General features: G+C 37.2%; 1 protein-coding gene across 1 annotated transcript in view; it reads right to left on the reverse strand.

Annotated features, from left to right (window-relative positions):
• Positions 1-3,932: 3,932 nt before the first annotated feature.
• Positions 3,933-27,731, reverse strand: part of LOC122092904 (serine/threonine-protein phosphatase 6 regulatory subunit 2-like) — a 46,544-nt gene continuing 22,745 nt past the window's right edge. The window contains exons 8-18 of the mRNA XM_042663206.1: positions 25,004-25,292; positions 24,698-24,900; positions 22,278-22,375; positions 21,863-21,966; positions 21,625-21,790; positions 21,317-21,439; positions 18,574-18,656; positions 14,230-14,371; positions 7,121-7,150; positions 6,510-6,580; positions 3,933-5,160 (exon numbers count right to left, since the gene is read on the reverse strand). Coding sequence (XP_042519140.1) covers positions 4,494-5,160; positions 6,510-6,580; positions 7,121-7,150; positions 14,230-14,371; positions 18,574-18,656; positions 21,317-21,439; positions 21,625-21,790; positions 21,863-21,966; positions 22,278-22,375; positions 24,698-24,900; positions 25,004-25,292 — 1,976 coding nt within the window. The 3' untranslated portion in view covers positions 3,933-4,493. The remainder of the gene's footprint in view (positions 5,161-6,509; positions 6,581-7,120; positions 7,151-14,229; positions 14,372-18,573; positions 18,657-21,316; positions 21,440-21,624; positions 21,791-21,862; positions 21,967-22,277; positions 22,376-24,697; positions 24,901-25,003; positions 25,293-27,731) is intronic.

The following is a 27,731-nucleotide window of genomic DNA, read 5'->3' on the forward strand; positions in this document are numbered from 1 at the left end:
GAGGAAAAATACGTGAAAATATGGGGAATTGGAGAGTTTTAGAATTTGTTTTTAATCGTCTTTCCACATGGAATTCTGCATATCCTTGTTTTCTTGACAAAGTTTCAGTATTCCATTCTCCCAAGAATGACAGCAAAGAGCTACAATAAGGGCATATCAGGTTTTCAAGAACCTAAACTATAACTGAACCTAGTATTGGAACTGCCTGAACCGTTTAACGACCTCATTGATAGCAAAGATAAATTGGCTGGGAAACCCAACTCCCTCGTCCATTTAACAGAGTTCTGGCTAGAGCAAATTCTCGATAATTCCACCCTCGGGGAGCTTTCACCCTAAGGTTCCTCGTATACTTGGACAGAAAAACAAAATCCTCTCGACACAATCATGGAGTCTTGACTGATGTGTATGCTCACCATCTGGGCTATCATTATGGCTACAAGCTTCCCTTACCTCCCACCTATTGGATCTCTGACCACACACCCCTTTACTCCTGGACAGCAGTACCCTAAAAAAAAATTCAAAAATTTTTAGGTTATGTTTGGTTTCAAAGTGAATTTAAAGGGAAGGGAAGTGAAATTTCATGCTTAAAAAAAAATGTTTGTAATCGTTATTTCATGTGAGTTAATGTGATTGCATAAACTAGGGGTGTCAATCGGTCGGGCCGGTCTAGGTTGGGCTTAACCGGGCTTGGCGGTGTGAAGCCCTTGCACTGTGAACACCCGTTTACTTAAACGGGCTTAGGTTTGGGGGGCATGGTACAATTTGTAATCGGGCTAGTCAACGTCGGATTTTAATTAGGCTACCTTAAACGGGTCTTAAACGGGCTACGGACCTACTTAATTCTAAACTAGCTTTAAATGGGCTTTAAACATGCTCCCCATAAAATCAATTTTTAAGTGGATTGAATGTCTAGAAATCTTCCATTTGAACATGGTAAATGTCACCCAAAAACTCTCCACAGTTAATCACACATGAGATCATAGTTGTTTCTTACCAAAAAAAAAAAAAAAAGAATAAAGAAAAAAAGAGAGATTATGACGAGTACCAAAGTGATTGTTCTCCACAAGAATTGTTTTCCATTCATTCACTCCCTATTAAAATATCTCAAAAGACCATATTTTTTTTTTTATTACAAAGTTGGATGTAATATCGTGTTCAACACATAGTTATTATATTCGGATTCACGAATTATTCAGATGAAGAATTATTCTGATCAATTCATTTCATTAATTCAACGATTCGGTCAAAATAGACGTAAAAAAAGAGGAGATAATAAAATTTGAGTTCGAATTCGGATTCGGGAATTATTGTTTACAAAAATAAAAAGCGGACAAAAAATTCAGATGTTATTTTTAATATTTGCAATACTTATTTCATATTATCTATCTTATTTTAAATTTTAAAGATAAAAATATTATATTTATCTCTTTTTTTTTTTTTTTTTTTTCTAAACTCATTTTCTATTACTCAAATAATTGAATCAGGAAAAGAGAGACTGAGAGCGGGGATTGAGCACAAATTCAGCTAGACCCACGTCACCCACCTTGCATGTTCACCTTAAAGACTAGAGAGAGTAACGATTGTAAGACTTAGTCAAACCAAAATGGGGTGAGAGAGATTTTTTTTTTTTTTTTTGTGTAGAAGTGTGAGAGATTACCTTAGGAAAGATAAGCTTTGTCGATTTCTATTAAAAAAAGAAAAAAATAACATTAGGTTAATAAATGCATAATAATCACATTTTTTTCTAAAGGCTTATTAACTAATTCAAGATAAAGTGTCTTCTTTTTTTTTTTTTAAATTTATTTTAATTGGGATAAAATTCGGTTATAATTCAGATAAAATTCAGTTCAGCAGAATTATTCGTGAATTTTTAAAAAGTCTATAAAATTCAAGAATTTCCAGAATTTTTTATTTGATTCAGATTCAGACTGAATTATTTGTAAAATTCGATTAGGCCGAATTATTTACGAATAATTCAGAGAATTTAATAACTTGGGTTCAACTCATCTTTCATAGATTTTTTTATTACAAAGTCTTTATTATTATTTTGTATTAGTAGTGGTAAAACAGGTATTTAGGAAGTTTTAAAGGCGTCGGGTCAATCGGGCAAAATGGCTCGGTTCAAGTAGGCTTCTTAAACAAGTCGGGCCGGTTTAGGTCGGGCCTTAAGTGAGTCGGGCTCGGTCGGGCCTACCAGTGCGGGCTCAAGATTGACACCCCTAGCATAAACTACTTAATTATTTTTTAGAAGTTAATGTTATAATCACATGGGGTAATGATTACATATGTACATTTCTTTTTTTAAGTATGAAAATTTTGCCCCTTTCCTTTTAAATTCCCCTTGCAACCAAACGGATCCTTTGGAAACTTTTTCACTTCCAAGCCTCTTGGCTTACACACCCTGAATTTATCTACCATCTCGCAGCAATCTTTACTTGAAAATCAATAGCTTTATTTCTTAAGCAATGGAATTCAAAATATTTTGGCCATCTCCATTCCATAAAAAAGACCGTCTTTGATCAACTCTCACTCTTTTGAATGCTCTTTAAATTCCTCTCCACCATCTGATACCTTGCATACAATTTCGGAAGAGAAATATAAATTGAAGAGCCTTCTTGGAGCCAAGAAAATCTTTTGGATGGAAAAGTCGGTCTAATCTTACATAGCAGACGATGATAGAAACTGATCTATCACGCCGTAACCAAGCATAATCTCAGGTCTAGAAGAATTTCCTTACTTATCAGTGATTTTATTTTTGTTTTGGTAAATTTCTATTGATGAAAGCAAAATCCAAGACCCCCCTATTAAAGGGGGTTTAATGGCCTCCCTCTGCGTATTATTTCCTCACCCTCTTTACCTATGTTATTATTATCTTCTAACAATATTTTGGACAGAGGTTTCCCAAGACCCTAGTGTGGGACATCACACCAATAGATGCACGAAAGACAATTTCATATAGAAGGTCCCATTTGGGGTGTGAAGAGAACCACAGTGTTGTGAGGAATTCCTACATTGGCATCGTGGGAATATTTGTTTTCAAATATTTTACATTGAATGAAATTAGGGATGTAAATGAATAGTCAAAAATTCAATTTCGATTCGCGTCCATATTTAGTCAGAGTAACTAGATTCCAATTCAAATTACCCAGAAAATAATTATCCAATCCCTTTAGATAATCAATTAATGATTTGAAGATTCTTGAATTTTAGACAGATTATAGAGAATGAGAAAAAGAGTCGAAACGACTTAAAAAGATGGATTGAGAGCAAATTGTATTTATTAGGGTAAGAAGGTACGAATACATTAATTAGAGATGTAAACAGATAGTCGAAGATGCAAATTCAATCTGCATCTATTTATGAATATCCTTATCCAGTGAGAGAATATCTGTATCCAATACAACCTATTTGTATTCAATGTGTTTACATCCCTAAACCAAATAGAGCCTCCTTGTTAAGGATCTTATAAAAACATTGAGAAATGATAGCCACGCTGCCAGTATCATTCATCCCCTCTCTCTCTTCCCTTACAAGTGCCCCCCCCTCTCGAGATCCCATTGGCCTGGCATGGGAGGTGCCATCCTCACGCTGGCAACATGCGAATCCCATGCCTTTATGATTTATGTATTTTTTATGACAATTTATTATACATTCCATTCTATTATTTTGCATCCAACCAGTTCATAAAAAGAAAAAAGGAGGGGAAGGAAGCCGAAAAGAAAAATATGTAATTTCATAAAAGGCGAGAACAATATGTATTGCGCGAAGTGCACACCCAAGCATCCAACAAGGAGGGACAGAGTCATCCTTTTGCCATCCATGTGTCTGAGCACAAGAGCACGCAACCATGCCCAACCAAATACTGTACTTTATCCTTTAATAAATGTGTCCAAAACTAATGAATAGGGACTTTTGGTCCATAACGCAATTGGTGATATAGAAAAGGCTTCATTGAAGATAAAGAATAAATCAACCTTACAATAGGAACGCATTCATCCCAATGAGTCCCCATTGCTAGTCTTGCCGGGTACATACCAATCAATTATTACCCACGGTGGGTCAATACTAACAACACAGCAATAGCATAAGAGCAACAGTGAGGTTGATGCATGGCCAACTTCAATGTATATCATAAAAAAAGGAAAAAAAAAAAAAAAAAGGTTCCTCTAATGAAAACTTTACAATCCACCCTGCACTTTACAAGCTTTTTGTTTGACGTGTACAGTCGATGTACCAAAGATAAGTTTCATAGATAAAAATTTCGGCTTTTGACAAAGGGAGGGGGTGGGGGCCAAAGGAAACAGTTAGTGATGTCAGAAGACTAGGGACCACATCCTCTGTTTCTGATATAAGGGGGCACTACATTACCCACAATAAAACTTTTGGAATTTTGTGTAGGGCCCCGAAAGCCATGCAGGTTCACCCTTGGCTTTGCAACCTGCAGCCAGATCCTCATCAGGGCAGCACCACCAAACAAATTTGTAGAACTAGCATTAATTTTCTGCTTCATCTGCAACTGCTTTCTTCTCGTGTTCTGCAGCTTCAGTGCTGCTTTCTTTCCCTACCATTTCTACATCAGCAAGGGCACCTAAGTCACAAACAGAATTTCCATCACCAAATTCTGACGTTTCAGAGTGACTGAGACTTGGGTTCTCACTATTGGTCTCTGGTGACTCTCTGGCTTCCTTGAAGCTACTATTATTCACATTGTCAGTGGATGGCGATGAACATTCAATAGAATCTGTGTCAACATTATCGGTACGATCCTTTGAATCCACTTCCATCTCACCATTTGGTAGACGCAGATGATCTGCAATAGATGGATCAATGCCATCTGATGTCTCTCTCCACTGGACCCATTCTGGTGATTTATCACCATCATCAGGTTTCATTTCTTCTTTCAGATCCTGTGACAGACCATCTGGTGTAACTGCACCACTGGGATCCTCTACCTTGGGTGCTGGTTCTGGCACTTGTAAAGATGTAGCTGTATCACCTAGGTCATCATCTTCACCGACAATAACTTCATCATCACTGCCGCTGCTGATAACACCAGTCTCTGCATTAGGTGAGGGTGAAGCAAGCGAACCATTCGAGCGCTCACTGGATATTCTATCATCCTCAAAAGCAAACCAGTTGGAGTTTGTAAAGAGAGTCCCACTGAAAACAAAAGCAAAACAGCAAAAAATGAGATCAAGAAAATAGTGTAAACAGAATATAATTGCGTAGGCAGGGGCAATGATCGCAATTTTAAGTATGCATTAAATGTTCCAACAGTAGAAAAAAGTTTAGGCTCTCTAATTGATTAGTCCGAATGAGCTGTAAGCAGGAAACAATCACAAGGTCCAGGGAGGGGTGGACTGGAGTCAGTTGTGACCCTAGGGATTTTTTGCACATGGGCCACATTAGACTTGGATTCCCATCTTCACACTCACAGCCCAAGCTCTAAACCAAGCAGTGGCCCCAATTGGAATGGTGGGTGATCACCAACTGCCTCTGTACGCAGTCTTTCCCATTCACTGTCACATCCATGTTTCTCCTGCTTGGTGTCTTTGCTGGGGAGGAACTGAGGATGCTGACAATCTTTTCTTCTCTTGCCCCTTCTCTCCACCTTATGGAAGAACGCCCTTTCTCGCTGTTGTCCATCTAGTAGACAAGTCCTTCCCCTTAGTAGGGAGCGGATCTGGGTTGATAAACTTTCACGGCTCCACCATTTGTGATACTACCGGTAAGCCTGCTTTCTGTGTCACCATCAACCATCTTTGGATGGAGCGAAATCTTCATAGATGGACGTCCAACTCTCGCTCATTTTGCAAGATTTGGAATGCCCTCTACTTCGATGTCAGCTCCAAGCTTGCTGCTTTTCCCCACCATTCGGCTACTGACTCCCCGAAGAACATGCTTATTGTAGCTTCCTGGGGCCTCCCCCCTTCTACCTTATCCCCCTTCCCCCTCCTCCCCCCTCCCTTGATGTTATGTATCCCCTAGCTGCTGTCCCCCACTTTTGGTTGGGCTTGTTCCCTTGCTTGGCTTTATCAGCCTCACCCCCCCCCCCTTTTTTTCCCTTGTATATTCTTTTTTTTGTTTTTTAATATTATATTTTTCATCAAAAGGGAAAGGAAAAAAAAAAATGGCATGTCAATCTGGAAAACCTCCTTAGCCAAAATAAATTAGATGATTCTAACCACTAAATTGCTAAATTGGATCAGATGACCCATCCCGTCCCCACCCCAACACCCCCCCCCCCCCCCCAAAAAAACAAAAGGGGAGGGGGTCATTTATCCACAGAGATGCCTTACACAAGAATGGTTAGAATGACAAGACTTCTAAAATTTTGTGAAGACATCCTCCAGGTGAAACCCTAGACTGGTAGCCCCCTCTGTTTCGGTCATGCTTTTAAGGAAACATAACCAGCACCACACTAATGCTAATATTATTCACAACATAAAATCCGACTTCAACTAAAAACAGAGTACTCAATGGGACCTTCTATATATACATATATATACCTGTCCTGGTCATCACCCAGACGCAAAGAAGAGATGACAACTTCAGCAGATTCATCGTCGAAGTACACATCCTGCAATATATCCTTCGGTAAGGCCACATCTTTCCTTTCCTCATTGTCTATAAAATCTTAGAACCTAAAAATGAATAAATAAAAGAAAAAGAATTGGGGAAGAAGAGACGGAACAAAGCAATGAGGGGCAGTGTGTTGATATATGATACAATGCTGAAAGCATATCTTGTCAGTGCTTCCTTAAAATGTCTAACAAAGTCCTTTTGTCTACATAATGACCCAAATATCAAATTTAAGGAATTACCACTCAATTCTCTCCCATATGTTGACTAGCCAGAGTTTATCTCTCACCAGAAGAATGGTATGATAAATCGATAATATGATTCATGCGGTGGACCCCATGCACCCATTGGTTGGATGGTTCATGTTTTGATATTTTTAACCATCAATATTATGCAAACTTTTGAGTATAACCATCTAAATTCTTTGAACTGATTCAAATTTCTTGAATTCGAACGGTTTATAGCACAATCTAAGTCATATCAAATTTATAAAAAAAAGCATACCTTTTTTTTTTGGTAAGGATAAAAGAAAGCATACCTCATCATCACGTTCTAGTGAACCATGCACCTGCATGCATCAAAAGAAAAGGTAAACAAGAGAAGTCAACCACGTCCATAAATTAGTCAAAGTAATGATGAGAATGCCAAAAGCAATGAAGATCAAATGTATTATAATAAAAGATGGTAATTAACAATGATGACACAACAGTAATAAGTGGACTATGGCATGAATCCAACACGATTTCCCTTAATACAATATTTAAGGTAATATTAGAGAGAAGCAGCTGGAAACAACCCAGCAATCAAAACTATATTTCCCTTGGTACATATTCAAGCTCAACCTAGAAGGTAGAACAAACAAAACAAAATGTAAAATCCAAGGCTGTAAACAAATGAATGGCTGTAAATATAAAAGAATATTTCAAATCACAGATGAGTAGGCTAGGGGTGGAGTGGCAAGCAAACATTGTATATGGGTCCTTCTCCATTGGAGTAGTTGGCCTTAGGCATAGTTTTTAAGGCGTTGGTAAGGCAACTGCGGTCCATGGGTGGTAAGGCAGTCCACTGCCTTATGGAAAGTGAATATGGCGACCACCTTATACGCTAAGGCGCTATAAGGCGACACCTTATGATGCTTTACGACAGAGGCGGTCGCCTTATGTGTTCGTTTTTTTTAAAGTACAATTTAAAATTACTTTCATAAAGATTCCAAATTACATTTTCTCATTGGCAGGTGTATAAGTTTTGATGCACATGTGATGCCTTGGATCGAATTTTTTTTTTTTAAACGCATTATTAAATTGCTTGATGAAGATTCCAAATTACATTTTCTCATTGGGAGGTGTATAAGGTCTGATGCACATGTGATGCATTGGATCAATTTTTTTTTTAAAACAAATTTTAAAATTGCTTGATGAAGATTCCAAATTACATTTTCTCATTGGCAGGTGTATATGTTTTGATGCACAGGTGATGCATTGGATCAAAAACCATATAACTTAACCCTTACCATAAAAAAAAATAAAAAATAAAACCAAAATCGCTAAATCACGCCTCTCATTCTCTCAGTTTGCGCTCCAAATTGCAAAACCCCAAACTTCCGATGGTGAGCTTCCTCCTTCGATTCTTCTCCAACGGCTTCTCCTTCTCCTCCGACAGCCTTCGGCGACATCCAGCGACCTCCGGCAAAGTGCTCTCATTCTCTCTCAGTCTCCGCTCCAAATCGCAAAACCCCAAACTGACCGATAGTGAGCCTCCTCCTTCAATTCTTCTCCGGAGGCTTCTCCTTCTCCTCTGACAACCTTCGGCGACATCCGACGACCTCCGGCGACCTCCAAAGAAGTGTCCTTCCACATCTCCAGGTATGTTTTAGTTTATATTTCTAATTTCTAATTTGTGCGCTTTTTTTTTTCTTCTCTTTTCTTCTTTCTTCTCCCTTCTTCTTCCTTCTTTCATATTGATCATACACCATACGGTTTTTGTTTCTCTTCTTCTTTCATCTTCATCAGACACCATACAGTGTGTCGGTGACTCGGTCGGTGAAACTTGAGACTTCATATGATTATTTTCTTTTTCTTCCTACAGTGACTGTAACGACTTGAGATGACCTGTTGTTTGTCATGCAAGTATGCAACCCTGTAGTAATCTGATTAGAATCAGGGTTTACTGATCGGTCTCAGAAGAGTAAATGGTCTTTTTTGAGTTGCCTATTCAGTTCATCATTTTGTTTCACAAATCACTGGCATTTAATTCTAATATTACATTTGGAATAAATGATGTGCATACTTATCAAGCTCAATTTGGAAATTTACCTGTAAATGATAAGTTCAGTCTAGTTTGGCTGGTTGACCAGTGCAGGTTTTTTTTTTTTTTTAAAAATAACATTAGGGCTTAACGTATTTATTAAAATAATTTTGGAGAAATCAGAAGAAAAAACTGAGTTATGTAAAGAAAATCTCATAGAAAGGCTATCTGAATTTGAGCTTATGAATGAGTAGCACAAGTTTTGACTCTACATTTGACTCCATTTTGTATAGATTGCGCTAATCTTTGCACTTGGTTAAATATGACTAATATTATGACTAAATTAGAGGGTTAATGCAATCTGTGAAAGGACACACTTAATTTTTATTGCTGCTAGGATTGCTAATTGTGCTATTTTTCCTGGAGTATTTTATCTTTTTCTTTTTCTTATTCTATTTTCCCATCTCTCTTTAATGGAGGCATTTGCTTTTATTACCTTATTACCTAATAGGCTAATATTCCCTTATAGTAGTAATATTCAATTTTATTACCTTTTTCTTATTCTGATTACCTTTTTACATTACAGTCCTAGACAAAGAGACAAGTAGAATCCACTCATCTATGGAAACAATTGGTGGTAGCAGTGGGGGTGAAAATACAAGTACTGTTGCTACTGCACAATCAACGATTGATCCAAGCAAGGATCCAAAAATGAGAGCTAAATCAAATGATCCTGGATGGAAATATGGGTATTGACCGGACGTATCAGATAGAAATTGGATTAAGTGTACCCTTTGTGGGAAGGATGTCAAGGGAGGAATAAAACGATTGAAGCAACATCTTATTGGTGGCTATAGAGATGTAGCCAAGTGTGTGAAAACAACGGAGGCAATTGCTAAAGAGATGAGAGATGCAATCTTAAAGAACCAGAGAAAGAGGAACCTTGATTGTTTGGATGATTTGGATGTTAGTGATGGACCTACAGAAGTAACGGGACCACAACAGAATATAGTATCCGATTTGGGGGTCTCATTTCCCATCCCTAGCTCTGGGACAACTTCAAAAAGAAATAAAGCTATCATTCAAACACAATCCAAACAACAAGTAAGACATCCCATGGATAAGCATGTGAGGAGGACTCTTGAAGAAGTGGTTGCAGATAAACGGGATAAATGTTCATATCAAACAACAATGGAGAACCGAGTAAGAGGAGAAAAAGAAAGAGATAAACTTCGTTCTTACTTTGCAAGGTGGGCTTATGGAAGTGATGTTCCATTTAATGCTTTGAAGTTAAGGAGTTTTGAGGAATTGGTAGAGATCAATATGGACCAGGTTTCAAGCCCCCTTCAATTCATGACTATACGGGCCCTCTATTGAAGTCTGAAAAGGATAAAATTGATGAGTTAAAGGTAAAGTATAAAAAATATTGGAGGAAATATAGATGCACACTCATGTCTGATGGGTGGACAGACAAGAGAGGAAGGCACCTAATTAATTTTCTTGTCAATTGTCCGGAGGGAACTTTCTTTTGGAGTCTGTGGATGCATCTAACCAATCACAAACAACTGAAATGTTATTTAAGCTACTTGATAGTAAGGTTGAAGAGATTGGTGAAGATAATGTGGTTCAAGTAGTCTCTGATAATGCTGCCAACTATATTGCAGCGGGTCGACTACTAATGGAGAAAAGGAAGAGGTTATTTTGGAGTCCATGTGTAGCTCATTGCATAGACCTTATGATGGAGGAAATAGGCAAATTACGCTCTTATATGTTTGTTATATCGAAGGGCAAAAAATTAATTGCATTCATCTACAGGCACACTCGTCTTCTTGAAGCTATGAGGCAAAAAAAGGAAGAGACTTAGTGAGGGCTGGACTGACTAGATTTACCTCTTCCTTTTTAACACTTCAGAGCTTATACAAGCACAAAGAATCTTTGAAAAAATTATTTGTTGATGATGAATGGTCCCGTTCTAAGCTTGCATCTATAGAGGCAGGGAAGAAAGCTTCTGAGACTGTGTTTGCTACAACATTCTGGAATGATGTGATAGATTGTATAGGAGCATTACAACCTCTTCTTCAACTCTTGAGGATGGTAGATGGTGATGAGTTGCCTGCTATGCCTGAAGTATATATAGCAATACAAGTGGCAAAGAAGAACATCAAATTTTTTGGAGACAATGAAAGAAAATGAAAGAAAATCATAGCGATTGTTGATCACCGTTGTGAGACTATGATGAATGGATCAATATATTTAGCTGCATTTTTCCTCAATCCAAACAAGTTCTTTAAGGCAATAGCAGATAATCCAGATAATGAGTTGGACTTAGCTCAAAAAGCAGGTGATGCCTTTAATGATGTTCTTGCAAGGTTGGTGCCTGATGAGACCTTGCAAGATAAGATTGTCCAGATTGACAAGTATACCACTGTTCAAGGAAGTTTTGCAAAGGACATGGCGATTAGATAAAGGGACAAGTTGAATCCTTCTAAATATATTTCTTTTTAAAGTTTTAATTAGTTCAGAACTTTGTATGTTAATTTTTTACTTAACCTATTTTTTTTATATTATATATTTATAGTCTCTTGGTGGTCTCAACATGGAAGTACTGCTCCTGACCTTTCAAAGCTTGCATTGCGCATACTTGGTCTTTGTTGCTCATCTTCTGGTTGTGAGCGCAATTGGAGCACATTTGAATTTGTGAGTATTGACTATTGAGTTCTGAGTACATGTACTTCACTTAATATGGTTTTATTGAAGATTAGTAGATAACCTCATATTATTAATGTATTTCAGATTCACACCAAAAGGAGGAATAGGTTAGAACATCAGCGGTTAAATGATCTTGTCTACATTCAATATAATTGCCGACTTCAAGCAAGGTTCCAAGAAAGAAAAGAACAATGCAGAAACTACAATCCATTGTTGCTCGATGAGCTTAATTAGAGTAGTGAGTGGATGATTGGTGAATCAGAGGATGAATTAGTTCATCCTGAGAATGATCTCACTTGGAGAGATGTTGATAGAACACCTGGAGCATCTTCATCATATCAAGGCCACAATAGACCAAGAAAGGCTCCAACATCTATCAGTGGAACCAATCTTTGCTATATCTGGCGTGGTAGGAGGGTTGAGCTTGAGGATTCTTCAGATGAAGAAGTGGATGAGATGAGTGAAGAGGATATTCGTGATGATGAAAACATTGAGGGCGATTATGGCATAGATCCAAATGATGCAAGCCAGCAACAAAATGCAGATGAAGAAGAAGATTTTAATTTAATTACTGATTTGGATTTAAAGTCTTTTGAGTCTTTGAACTTTGAAGTATTTTGAGTCTTTAAACTTGAAAGTTTTTTGAGTCCTTAAACTTTTAAGTATTTGACTTTCATTGTTTACAAAATTTTTAGCATTTTAGTTTATTTTATGTTTTTTTTTCATTGAAGTTTAAAGTTTTTTAGAATGATTAAGAATCCCCAAGTTAGTCACTTCTCATCCATTTAATTTAGCATCTCGATTTTTACTTTCGATGTGCTTTAATTCTAAGTTCTTAATTACTTCTTTGACAGGAGTAGAAATATAGTGTATGACCGGGGGCACTCATTATGGCATCATAGAGGTAAGTATAATAAATACTTATATATTTTATGTCTTCTTTTCTTTATATTTATAATTTTGTTTCATAATTATGTATTTATATTATATGTTAATATGTTATGATGATTGATGAAGATGAACTTAGTTTATTCACTTTATTGATTTGTTTTCTTGATGAATATCTTACATTGGTATGAATATGAACCTTTAATATTTATTTAGCATATGAGTAATAAGATTCAACTAGGATTTGAGCCAAATAGATTGGTTTTATAAAAAAAAATTACACAGGAATGCTTTAGTCAATAAGGCAACGCTTTATGCCCGCCTTATTGCTAAGGCGCTCTGAAAGACCCTCAAACGCCTCCGTCACCTTACCGCCTTAAAAACTATGGCCTTAGGCCGTCTGTTGTGGTAGTTGTTGTACTAGATGTATTTTAGCTTTTCCTCTAATAAAACCTCTAGTTAATCCATTAAAAAAATAATATATTTAACATAAACGGAATATGTTAATACAGGGGGAGAGGGCAGCAGCCAATCCAGACTATATCTTGTCTAGACAATGATTGGAATAACAAGATCACTCAGCCTTTTAACACTACCTCCTTTTGAGCCATGCGAAGGACCTTTTACCCCTTTTATAATTGTTGATATACATTGTTGTAGTCCTTACCTAACAGGTCTACAATTGTTGATATATATTGTTGTAATCATTATCTAACAGCTTGAGCTTTTGGGATAACCAACTGTAACATGGTATCAGTGCCAAGAGGTTGGGCATTCGATCCCTTGTATGTGTAAGGGGCTTTGTGTACTGTGCCCCTTGGTGCCACGTGATGGTGTCACATGCAGGCCATCTCTGTGTGTGTGTGTGTGGGCCTATACGTGTGTGGGATGGCCTACACGTGTGAGGGGTGTTGATATACATTGTTGTAGTCCTTACCTAACAACTCGAGCTTTTACATTCTTTATATTTATAATTCAGTTTCTTAATTATATGCTATTATGCTCTTAGTTTATTATTATTATTATTATTTTTTTAAATGAATATGCTTCTTTATATCCTATACTTTGTTCATTATTTGTTGGTTTTCTCAGATTAGGTCATTGCTAGCATAATTATATCATATTGCATTTTTATGATACGTAACGTAGCATATAAGTAGAATTATATAAATGTTATTTTCTATACTAGTCTACTAGATATAATAGATAGAATTGAAAAGGAAAAAAAAAAGGATAACTAGTATTCCTAGGTGGCCGCCTTGTTGCCTAAGTGCTTAGAAGGCCCTCCAATGCCTTGTGGCACCTAGCATCTCGCATCGAGAGAGTTTTATTTCTTTTTTTCTCCCATAGTTTATTTTCCCTTTTTCTCCTACATCCCCCCTCCAATAATTCACTTCATTTTCTAGGACTGCCTTTGGGTGCCAGTCATATGGTAAATATGGTGCAACACATGACAAACGGTTGCATTTGTGTCAAAATTCATGCTATGTTAAATTACCTCAAACACTGTAAAAGATTAAATTGATGAGCCAAGTCCCGTAGTTTCCATGTCAGGTTGGTTGATTGTATAGTTATCTATTTATTTTTTTGCTTTCAGCATTCAAGAGATCAGATAAAACGGGTTTGCAAGTGTTGGCACTGTCAATTCTAACGTGTTCTCATAAACTTAACAAGTCTAATGTAACTCAAACCTAAACAGCTTTCTTTGTGACGGGATGACAAATCATGTAAGAAACTGCAACCCCTACTTGCATCCTCTTATGGAAATGGAAGTAGTTGGTACAAAAAACATCATTGAAGGTTTACCTCTTCAATGTCCTCATTACTATAGATGCCATATCTAAAAGCTTGGCTCAGGTTATTAGCTAATGCTGCCACATCATAATCTCTATCACGAAAATCATCATCATCACTGTCCCTATTTCTGTCCTGTAAAGCAGTTGGCCTCCTGCAAGTGTCAATTCTTACATCAGAGAAATCCAAGAAGCAAAGGAAAAAGAATAACATAATCCAATTTTCCCAAAGATGAGAATTTTAGCAGTAATGCACAATCCATAGCTTCATTCAGCCCACCACAGCCAGACCAGTCAAATTTAACCCCATATATATATATATATACATGTAGGCATAGGCATATTTATATTTGTATACAAAACTGTACCATAGTATACAAATACACAACAGTGCAGGTGCATTGAGAAAATGGTAGTTTAATTCAGTAATTAGACATCAGAAAGCTTGAAATGACAAAGTTATCAAAAACAGCACAGTTGTCAAGAAGTCGACACCTGTAATATATATACAAATGTAATATTTCTAGTATCTCCTACCAAATAATTTTTGGCAAAAAGGTTCTGAAATGGCTGTTGTGCCAGGCTTGGCACTATGGCCCATCTAATTTGAGCCAGCTCACAAATGACGTGGTAACTTTCAACCATATGGATACGTAAAGTTCACCGGGGATTGTCACATGTTAAATTTAGTGGCCAAATTCAATCACATGACCCGGTTGTATAAGACTATTTCCTTTATTTACAATGGTCAATCTGTTTCACTCTTATCTATGCTTTTTTAATGATTTTTATCATATTTTTTTGCAACTACAAAAAACATCGTATTTGGCTGAAATTTCATAGGATAGTTGGGATGGTGGGGTTACCAGTGCCCCAAATCTATTGTATGAAGCTTGGCACAAAATCATTGCAACACTACCTTCCCATAATTTTTAAGATAATTTATTTAATAATAAAAATAAAAAATGTGTTTTGACATATAAAAATTGATTCATTTTGGCGTCAATCATATGAAAACAAATGAATACACAAGTAAATAAAAGAACACACGTAAAATTAGGTCTAAGGAATTTATATATGTGATATAACATATACTAATAAGAGGGCATTAGAAGGCCAGAACAGGGATTAGGGCAGCTTCAGTTTGCAGGGGTCAGGTCTCTCTCAATTGTAATAGTCAACATAAAAAACAGAGCATTATAATAGGCCACTTTAATGGGTAGGAGTTAGGAATACAGCAATTAATTTATTAGTTAGTCTAATTAGAGTCATATTATTTATTTTAAATTCTTATTATAGTGTTTTAATTAGGCTGGATTAGTTTTCTCTCAGTCCAGCCTTGTTTTGAACTGTTTTCTTTTATTTTAGGCTGAGTTTAAGTAGCAGTAGACTACCTTGGCTGGAGAAGTTTTCGGCCTAGTTTGATTCCTGTTTTGAGTGCTTTTTATTTAAGCATATGTAAGGGCTATGCCTTGGACACAAAGTTGATAAAAGGAATTGGCATTCAGCTCTCTAGTGTTTTTTATTTTTTATTTTTATAGGTATGTACAGCCTTTCTGTTTTGTGAGATTCAGAACATCTATTTGCTGTGGGAGCCCTTGGTGGGATGCCAACTTGGTGATTCAGGTGGGATTCCTGAAGCACATATCATCTCTTTATTCTATTCTTTTCTCCTTTATCAATCAGTCAAAACTCCAAACCCAGGACAGTTCCCTATTTCTGTTACTACGCTTCTTTATCAACTTACAACTGCTATCTTAGGATTTATCTTACTTGATTGCTTCTGTTTATCATTCATAAATCTGGATCTGAATTCAGCACTGAAATGCAAGCTTTCTTTTAGTTCTTGAATTCCTACTCCTACAAGGACATCTCTGAAAGTAAACATCTAACCGTCGGGTTATACTTCCATACATACCAATCGATTACTGTTCTGAACAGCCATATGGATCCAAATCTTAGAATTATTTTCTGGTTTCCTTAATCCAAGTTGAATTTCAAGTTCAGGCTCTGTTTCTACTTCTGATTTCAGATTTTTGCACATCAATCCATCTGTTTTATCGTGTTAAATCTGACTCCTGAATTGGATTGTCCAGATTCCCCATCGATTCTCATATTTGAGAATTCCTTCTTCAAGTAGAAATCTTCAGATCTTAAGAATCTGATCATTGGATTCGGCCAGAAGTTTAATATTTTCCTACCTAGATAGAGACTCAACCTGATCTTCTGTTATTGCTATTTTCCTACAATCTGGTTTCTAAACCTGTCACTGCAATTCTGGTTTCATTGTATTTTGAACTTAGCAATCTTAGGCTTCCAGAAACCCATCACAAGGAGTCCTAAATATTTAAAACTTGAAATATGGGCTTAAGGAGTGATAAATATTTGTTTAGATATGGAAAATATGTGTAACTCTGCCAGGTTTTGCTGCCGATCCCAAGCCCAAATAAAGGAGGTTGGTGATCAGGTCGACAGCCGGCACCAAAAAAACTTTAGCCAAATCCTTGTTACATGGATTCTAGTACTTTATATTTCAACCTTATTCTAGGGCGTCACCCATAAGCAGCACACTATCCTTTGACCCATGTAGTGAATAGAGAGCAAGGGCAAGCTAGGGCATCCCATGTAAGCGATGCACCATGTCGGCACCTGAATGCAGTGATAAGTAGGCAAGGTTCTTGCACCCAAGGATTAAAGTATCGGTATCGGTGGCCGTATCGGTTGGGTAATTTTAAGAGATGTATCAGAGATATAGTCACACTAAAAATATGCACATAAATGGACAAGATACACATGGAAATACACTTTTGCATTAAAAAAAGAAACAATATATAATGTGTATTATGCATAAACACTAAAATTGAGAACACTGTAATTGACATAGTTACAAAAATATGTACAATGGTGTGGTGACTAGTTTAAGAATTGTAGGGAATTAAAGTACTGAATTCCCAATTACAGTTGGGTTACATCAAGGATCAACTTTAAGCTCTTACTTATTTGTGCTTATCATAAATGATTTAACTTGAGACATTCAAGATCAGGTTCCTTGATGTATGCTTTTTGCTGATGATATTATTTTGGTGGATGAGATAACCAGAGATTAACGCCAAATTGGGGTTATGGAGATCAACCTTGGAATCACCAGATAAGTAGAATGAAAACAGAGTATATTGTGTGTAACTTTAGTTATACTAGGACAGATAATGAGGCGGTGAAAATTGACGAGGGGGAGATTTCGCAAAGTGATTATTATAGGTATCTCAGCTCAACCATAAATAAAGAAGGTAATATAGAAGATGTTTCACAGATAATTAAAATAGAATGGATAAAGTAGAGAGGTGCATCCATGGTTTAAAGTATCTCCGATACCAATACGATACTATTCGATACGTATCTTAAATTTAGCCGACTGATATCGATACTTTAATCCTTGATTCTTAGCATATCTTAGCGTATCTCTGATACGATACAATACCCTCTGATACAAATCTTATATTTAGCTGAACGATACCGATACTTTAATCCTTGGGTGCATCCAGAGTATTGTGTGATCAATGTATTCATTTAAAACTTAAGGAAATTTTATAAAACAGTCATATGACCAGCCATGACGTATGGTGCAGAATGTTGGAAAGTTAAGAAGCATCATATAGAGTATAGTTGAAATGAAGATGCTTAGATAGATGTGTGGAAAAACTAGGAAGAATAAAATAAGGAATGATCAAATTAGAGTTGATTTGGGAGTAGCTCCGACACATGATAAACTACAAGAAAATTGTTTGAGGTGGCATGAGTGCATGACCATATTCAATGGAAGTCTTTAGATGCTCCAATAAAGAGGAGTGAATTGATTCAGATTAAAGGATCTAAAAGAGCCAAGGGTAGAACTAAAATGACTCTGGGAGAAGTGGGTGAGGAAAGATATAAATAGCTTAGGCCTTGTATGAAGTATGACCTCGAATAAAGTTGATTGGAGGGTAAGGATCCACGTAGCTGACCCATTATTTGAGGGCTGAGTTGCTGTTGTAGTATATGGGAATATGTGTCATACTAGGGAAAAAGGGGGTTTAAACAAAGTTGTCAAGGCATCGCTTGGACGCCTAGGCAGGTACCTATTTCAAAGACATGGAACATGGAATCATTTTTTAAAAGGTTTAGGTAATCCCTATGAAACTCCACCAATTTGCATATAATGTCACTTTTCCATCCATAGTAAATAGAGAAGAGCTAAACAGCGGAGAAAGACTCAACAAATCTATAGTAGTAAATAAAGAATCAGTGACTTATTAAAAAATGAAACGGAAATAGCAGCACAACTCATAAGAAAATTCAACATATGTGACTGATCACATACCCACAGGCCCACTGGTAGACATTTTCCATTGTATTGCGTTTGACTAGGACATTTGCATGCCAATCAACCCATTCAGCATTTTCCTACAAAAAGAAAAAACATAAGAAACCAACAATCTCGTAATTTAGAGAGGAAAAGAAAAAGGCAAAAGCAGAAAATTGATAAACATTAAAAAAGAACAGAAGGCATGCTGAAATTAGTCATACAACAACTACTCCAGCTGGAAATAAAACCATTCCCATCTACCCCGTAAACTAGTTACATGCTAAAACCTATTTGTTAAGTTCTGACATCAACATAAATTCTGGAAAAAACAGTAGGATTGTCATAAAAGACTTTTTAAGTTTCTCTCCTTTCGTAGACCCAATAATAAAGCACAAGGAATATATTCCAGAAAATACTGCCTTCTTCACCACAGGGATGCTTTGGGCACTCTCTATATAGATAAACTGTCAGCAGATCTAGGGCATGTCAAATGCACCCCAACAATTGAAGCAAATGAATCAACACTTAAAGTGTCACATTATACAAAAGGATGTGATCTGCAGATTCCTCATGACAGAGCCAGGAACAGCTTATGTTTTGCAAGATATCACCACTAGTGTTGTCAGACTGGCAAGTTGCCTCGGGCCTGGATGATAACCATTCTATTTCTGGACTAAATTCTATCCAGAAATGACTTTCTGTATTTCTATTACTGAGAAAAAAAATGTGTTTGATAACATGTAGTAATTTCTATTTCTGTGCTAGAAAGAAAAATAGAAATACGTTTGATAAGCGCATATTCATTTGAGTATGGAACTTATATAAATTTACAAAATGTCATTCGATACCCAAAATTTTGGCATAGGCGGTGGTGGTGGTGGTGGTGCTTGAAGCTGCATTGGAGGTGTTCTATTTTTTAAACATGAAATTACTTCTTTGCCCATCAAATTAACCATGTGTTCATTAACGAGCAACCCCCTATTTCTCCCTCTTATTTCTGGGATAGAGAAGTTCCTAAACAATGCTTCTTTTTTCTATTTCCCAGCAACTTTTTGGTTTTGGTTCATTCCCATGAACAAAAGAACGAACTGGCGTTAGCAAACAAATTTCTATTCTTTTCCTGTTCCCAGGAAAAATATATATATATCGAGAGAGAGAGAGAGAGAGAGAGAGAGAGAGAGAAACAGTGGTTATCATGCAGCCCCTAGTGTCATCTTTTTAATGGCCAGCGCCCACTCAAAGTTAGCAACTTTTGAAGGATTGTTAAGTCTTCCAAACCCTGCTAGTTTTGAGAAGCCTTCTTTCCCACTCATCAGCTTCTTTAGTAAGAAACTTGCGAGATGCTACAGGAAAAATGTCCTATAGGACCACGTTATCCCATAAGGCCAATAGCCCAAACCCATCTTCCTCCACCCTAACATCATATGCATAAAAAGGGGCCACCAAATTGTGAAGTTGTTCAAGCTCCCTGAAGCTCAACAACCACACAGTCCTAATCAGCAGCAGTCCTGTATAGACTTGACCATAAATCCATTTGACCTTTCATCCCCAGTATCTCTATCCTCCCAAAACTCTTATGTCCTTTTCCTACCCTGTTATGAAATATTCCATGAGAATATGTGATGCTGACTCCTGATATTTGTTTACCTGGAACCTGGAAAATTGTATTTGGCTACTATCACCCCCTCATGGGGCAGAGACTTCTAAATTGAATGAATCTCACAGCTGTTCACCTAATAAGACTTGATTCATCTTGGGCAAAGATCTGAGGCCCAAACTGCCATGCTTCTTCAACCTGACACAACACTTCCAACTCACCCAGTGCAACTTCTTTTCCTTCTCTTTTGATTTTTGAACTCACCCTTCTCAAAGAAAACCACTTCATCATCTTATCCATTCCGTTTAATGCAGAATTTTGGGCCAGAGTACTGATGGCTTGTAAATGGAAACACTTCAAATTTTAGTTTTCTTCATCCTATGGATAATTGTTTCCTTTTTTTTGCCTTTCTAGTCTTCTCTGCATGTTCTTTAAAATTGGGTCCCATAAAACAGCAAATCTAGTATCAGCTTTTATTGGGTCCACAAATAATTAGAGGGATCTGACCTCAGACATAACAGAACCTATTTGCACCATCTACCACCGCCTCCACCATATTTCCCACCCCAAACAGCACACTTCCAGTACATTAATACCCGGACACAATTTTCACAGCGTCCAAGCAGCCCAAGGTGTTGGAGGGTGGCCTGGACGCAAGGTGAAGCCAACAAAGTGCCTAGGCGACCAAGGCGCTGGACACTATGTCTCAGCCCTAGTGTCCTATTTAATCATCAGCCAAGTACAATTGTGTTTTCCCTCCTTCAATAGAATTATGCTGCATAACAACATAAACTCAACACTATTGATAAAGCAGTCTAAAAGTTTCAAATTTTTATTTCTTTACACTATATAAGAGGAAATAAAACAAAATAAGTGACAGAACATCCTAAAAATAATATTAACAAGGAATGAAATCTCAAAGCACACGTATATCCAATTGAACTTCATGCCCAACCAAAAATAAGAAAGACAACTGCTATTCTACTTTGATGGGTCCCCTATGGCCATTTTGTTGGTATCCGCTTTCCATTTTTTTCCTTAATGAATGTGCATCATTATTCATTTCAGAAAAAAATGTGCTCAAAAGTGTTTGATTAAGCAAGAAAATGCAGAATTCAATTTTTTTTGGGTCAACCAAAAATTAAGATGGCATCAGCAAACCTGCAAAAAATTCTGCACTTGACTATTGCTGCCCCCCAATTGAACAAGCTTGCTAGCCATATGTGTAATATGTCCAATATTTCCTATTCTTGGTGGTGATTTTCCCTCAACAGGAATTGTTGGCTGCAGGAAAGATTGGAAAAGCTTAGTGTTTCTATACAAGCTATGAATCCATAAAATGAGACAGGCCACAATTAGTAACGGTGAAAGAAAAGATAATATGCATCTCATGAAACAATAAAAATGAATAGAGTTAAGACTCCACATTAATATGTAACAAATGATAATAGATGCACAAGCTGGGCCACCTTGTCTGGATCAGTTGCCAAAGTGCAATTCTTTTCTGCTCCTAGTATTTTTCCAACAAGGTCACAGTTGTGAAGAAGATGTTCAACAAGTGGAAGCCTCTTGCTCTCCAAGCATGAAACAACAATGTTCTCCACATGGCGATGCAAAAAGTTATTGTATGGGTACCTATGACACACAAACAGAAATAATTAAGATCATTGTCATCTCATAAAAGGTACTCAGGCATGTAGAACTTACTCAAAGAATAAATCTAAAACACGTTGTATGGCTCCTAGCTGAATCAACTTCTTCTCCGCAGCTTCACTACCAATTGTCAGCAGAACAGAGATGAACTCCACAATCTGATAAATGTCATGTTGACTATAGTTAGCATGTATGATCAAAATATTGTTTATCTAAACATTGACCAATCCAAAACTATCATTGGAACATCTGTATCAATTGCACCCCCACCCCACCCCACACCCCCCCCCCCCCCCCCCCAAAAAAAAAAAAAAGGAAAAAAGATAGAAAGAAAGAAAGTAGGCGAAGATTATAACCTCTAAATGAGAGAACTCAGCTATCTATCATTATAAAGGTAAGGAAGCGACAACCAAAGAGAGAATTTATTTTATGCATGAAAAATCGCCAAGCGCATCATATAAAAGATTACCTTCAGACGGTGTTTTCCAAGGGGAGGCTGCAGCTTTCCATACGTAGTCGGCAAGATGCTCTCGGCAGATGACACATCCAGAAGTTTGAGTAAATCACCTGCAAAGAACAAGAATCTATAAATTCACTCTTTTGTAGCTGGCACAAAAATGCAACTCTTCGTATAGGGTTCTCTTTACCAAATTTCTCTTGATACTTGTCGAAACTAATCTTCATACAGGATTCTCTTCACCAAATTTCTATAAATCTTGTACAATGAAAGCCAAGATCTCATTTCTTGATAAATAAATTTAGTTTCTTATCCGTGAAAAAATAACTGGCCACCCTGAAGTAGCATACAAAGATTCTCCAAGCAATATAAGCCACCAGAATATTTTCCCCTTCATCCTCCTCTATTGTTTAAAATGTAATTTAGTCACAGAAAAGGCTAAGCTAATACCCTAGAGGTTTGCTGAATTTTTTTTTTTTTTCGTGGGGTGGGGTGGGTGTGGGGTGTGGGGGGTGGGTGGGATCAGTAATAAGCTGCTCCAAACGTTACCTCAAAAAACAGTGTACTGAATGCCCTTGAAAGGCTCAAGAGAAGTTTACCATCAGAAAGAAGTAGATAAGAATTATAAATAAAAAACAGAAGGATTTGAATAAGTTTCTAATGCAGTTCAAGGTCCTAGAAAGTAATCTAGAAGAAAGACCTACAACCAGATCACCACAGAAGTCAAGAGAATCAGGACATGGACTGAATTGAGATAAGAGAAATTCAATACCCCAATATCCAACGATTAGATTCGGATGTAATTCTGTTCAAGTGTAGAGCTTTACCAGTCTATCACTTGATGTAGAATTCTTGAAAATCAGAGATCTAAAGCTAGATGGAATCCAGCTAGCTTTAATGTCAAACTACAAGCAAGAAATAAGAAGTAACTGTAGGGATTGATAAATTGCAAAACTTATGATTTGCAATTTCTTATATAATAACCAGCAAGAAATAGTTAGGAATCTGAAATCGATATTCAATATAGAAGAGAAGAATCATTGGAAGAAATCACTAAGCAATGTAATACCCTCCACGATTTGGACTTTTGGAATGAATGGCTTGAACTTTTGTTTGGAAATCCGAAAGTGGCTCTTCACCCTCTTCCCTCTTGATATCTTCTCTATACCCTCTCTCGGTAATCACCTCCTCTTTTCTTTATTGCTGTTCTGTTTTTACTTCCTAATTTCTTTCCTTTATTCCTCACTTTCTTTCTCTCTTATTCATTTCTCTCCTATATATTTGCTTTATTTTGTGGACAGCAATAATATTTCTCTCTCCACCCCTTCTTCTGCATTGAAGCAATATATTTTGGAAAGATATCTACATAAAATCTCCCCCCATCTCTCTACACCATTACACCTAATTGATTTCTATTTTTTGGGATATTTTAGTTCTGGTTTTTATTCTGAAAAATAAATTTTCACATCCAGTAGTTATTTTTTTAAATCTGACAAACGGACTACGTAATGTACTTTATCTGCTGGGTTACGGGGCGAGCATTTTACCATAGGTTTCGATTGTATCAATCTACCCTTATTTGATTCCTGTTGAAGCATATACTTAGGGGGTGGGTGCAGGGCGAACGATTTCAAAGCGGACTTTCCATTCATTAGATAAAGAAACTTGCCAAGATTTGTGATCTGCTGCCGAACTTATTCCAATTCCAACAGCTCGGACTCGGATCGTGGGGATGATCTTCAGATCTGGTCCATATCTAGCCATTAGATCGGGAATCCTTCCATTCATTAGTGGGATTATTACTCACTGCCAATCAGATCTGTAAGACCTGATCAAATATACATCAGGGCAGGCACATATGCTTACGTACAACTCTCAAAATAAGACTCCTACTACGACTAGCTTTCCTATTATCCTAGTACAACTCAAACCACTAGTTGACTCCTCATAGAATGGGGGGAAAAATAAAATAAAACAACTCCTAAACTCACTAGGAATTAAAGGCTAACTAAAACTTCAGATATCCTAATGAAACTAGGACCCAACAGCCAATTAGATTCTCAACTCCTAATATACCTGAAATTCATGTACATCTTGGACTAAAATTTGAGCTTTACAATTGTGCCCATTACTTTAAAAACCCATAAAACTAAGTGATGTGGATCCGGGGTTCCAAAACCCAACTCGGATCGCTTATGGGCCAACCCACTCTCTAAATAGCTAAACAATTAAATGGAATGGAAATCTTGTAATAACCAGACTTTTCAAAGGTTAAACTGGTAGATAAAGGAGAGAAACCATTTTAACAAATAATACTACCAGTTCACTAAAATTTGCAAGTTAGGAAAGGATAAGTGAGACATCATTAGGCTTCCATAAAAATTATACAAGAAGAGAGAACTCAAAATCAACAGTATGAGAGGTGAGCTTACCAACGCTCTCCAGCATGCCTTCAACTGTCTCAGGAGTAGCAGTTACTACTGGTCCATGAGACAGCTGGCGGCCATATGTATGATATGGACCTGATGCTAACCTCTTGGGGTCCAGCAATGATATGCATACAGACAATGAGTGAACTAAAACAGATTTTGGTCTTGAATCTTCCAATGCATGACGAAATAATCTTCCAACAAAACTGCAAGCAAGAATGCAGGGCATATGAGAAAATGAGGGAATTCTAACAAACACTATTTTTCATAATATAAATCCAACCCAGTGAGGAGAAAATGTAATAGAACCTTGGGCTCGCAATTTTTGCAGCAAGGCCAGGAGGAGCATAACGAGTTATGGCACAGAGTATTTCTGCTGCATTGGCATGCACTTCAGGACAATCCTGTAAATTCCATGTCCATGTAAATAAATTTGTGTAGAAAATATTGGATAGATTAGAATTACATGTTGGCAGTAAGCAGGAGGCACTCTGTGAATTTGTATCCATCAAAATATGGCAGTGCATGCACGTGAAAGGGTGAATACTCCCTCTGCTGTATAGGCGCTGAGACACTGATGCAGGCAGAGGTTGGAAATCTGATCAATTAAGCTTGATCAAGTCTAGATTCAGAGCCCAAATGGATTTCATAGATCATGGGCCAAGTAATTTTGGGTTTAGTGTTATAATGGGCCAATTCTATATGCCCACATGATGGGATGGTCAGTCCTATATGGGATTTTAGTCCCAGTTTCTATTTTGTTGAGTCTCTCAAAATCCTAGGTTAGTTTTCATTTCAGTCCAAGCAGTTTTTTATTTTCTAGGATTTCAACTCTCTATTTTACGTTTTCAAGAAGTTTTAGGCTATATTGCGTTTCTAATTTGAGTTCTAATTTTATAAGAGAGCTTGAGAATTGGCTTCTAGAAACTTTAGAAGCTCTATAAAGTTTCTATTTTTTTGATTCCTTGGTTCTCAAATGTAGAAATTTATTAGTAGGTAGGAAGTCAATCGGTCTACAAATAAGAGAGTCTAATATGCTATGTAATGGAGTGGTTTTGATTTAAATCAATGAAAAGTTAAGAGAGTCGTAGGATAGCAACCCCATTTGGTGTATGTGTATGGATTCCCAGGGTCACAGAATAGAAGAGTTGTGCTCTCACAATGGTTCAAGAACTCGCTGAGATTTTGGTATTTTCTTGGTTTCGGGGGATATCGAGACAAGACTTAAAAGCGATACTCAAATAATACATAATCTCATCTAATATCTTGCTGAAATCTCAGCCCAATTTCTCGTTTCGTGGTATCTCGGTCAAAACCACTTAACTCATGTGATATATATACTCCATTTCGACAAGACTGCGCCAAAATCAGTGAACTCGCAAGTCTCGGCTTGTTTTGAAGCAAAGTCCCCCAAATTTGGTTTGTGGAGCAACTTTTTTGCCAATCACACCTAAGGGGAGCTTGGAGCAATTGGATTCATAGCTTATATAAGCTGTGAATAATTTAATGCCTTTTAATTCCTAATGCTTATTTAAGTTGCTTTAGTTGAATTATCTCATTTATATGTACTAGTAGTACTTAAAATTGTGTGGAATAGCCTAGGGTAGAGATCATATAGAGGCAGCGTAGACAACCAACATATGGTCTGAAGTCAAAGTACCATTTTGGGTTTGATTTTTCAAATCTAATGCTTCTACTGTATTTAGAAGGCTTAAAATAGGCTGAGTGGCAAGTTTCAGGACCTAACTTGGCCATATGGCCACCAACCAACCAGCCAACCCCAAGACTTATTGTCAAAACATAAATGGTTTTGGCGAGATCTTGCCAAATCTTGGCTTTGAGCCTGGTTGAAACCATGCCTGAAACTGAGTCCTTGAACCGGTTCTCACAGGTCACAGCTACAGTTTGCTACCATAACCTTCTTTTTCAATTGATTTCTTCATCTTCATCTGTTTTGAATCATTGATTCAGGTTAGTTTCTCATCTGATCCTGAATTCTTCTTGTCCCCATCACTGATTTTCTTCACACTTCTTCAGGCATCAGCCCACGTATACCCAGTTCTCCCTTCACTTTCGGTTCACCTAACTTCTTCATAAATTATAAATTTGTATTTTCAACTCCAATTGCTCCCAAACTTAGTATGCCAGTCCCTTGCATCAAGACCCATCAATTTCAATACATAAACCTCAGTTTAATACCCTTCTCCACTTGCCATACCCCTTCCCTGTTCTATCTGAGATCCACAATAAAGCCAATCAGACTGTCTTCTTCTCAGTTTTTCCTCCATATTATAGTCTTAGGTTCAACCCTATCGCTGGTTATTGTATGGGAAATCTCGTACTCTGCCCTAATTTCTCTACCTACAGTTTAGCCCTAATTCTGAGATTTAGGATTACGATTTGTGGACCACCACCAGAAGCACTGTCGAACAAGATTCAACAAGGTATCTGAGTCCAAATACAACTTCACAGATGAAGGTGTCTGATCTATCCATTCATGGCTGACAGGCAGAGAAAGAAAGCAAGAAAAGTCATTAAGTCGAGAAATTTTGAAATCGGTTCATTCTGTTCCCATGACAAATATTCAATCAAGAATAAATTCAGTTATTAAACTCTACAACAAAGGGAAAGAGGAATGATTTATTCTCAACCTTCTGAGATGGAAGCACCAATGACATTAATCATCTTTGGATGGAGCGAAACATTCATAGATGGACCCCCAAATCTAGATCTCCGGATATGATTTGGAAAGCTATCTACTTTGATGTTTCCTCTAAAGCCCAATGCCTTTACCCCCTCCCCCCCACCACCCTCCCCCCGGACTCCCTAATTATAGCCTCTGGGAACCTTCAGGTGACCTATCCCCCCCCCCCCAAAAAAAAAAAAAAAAACTTGATGGCTTCTTGTGTCTCTGGATCCTTTTGATTCCCCCGCCCCATTATTGTATCATTCTCTTTTGTTAGCTGTGGCTGATTTTGTTGCTGCGGCTGATTTTGTTGCTGCTGGCCTTTAGGTTGGTTTTCTCTTTGATGGCTTA

This window comes from Macadamia integrifolia, chromosome 11 (genome assembly GCF_013358625.1).
Source record: "Macadamia integrifolia cultivar HAES 741 chromosome 11, SCU_Mint_v3, whole genome shotgun sequence".
Lineage (NCBI taxonomy): Eukaryota > Viridiplantae > Streptophyta > Magnoliopsida > Proteales > Proteaceae > Macadamia > Macadamia integrifolia.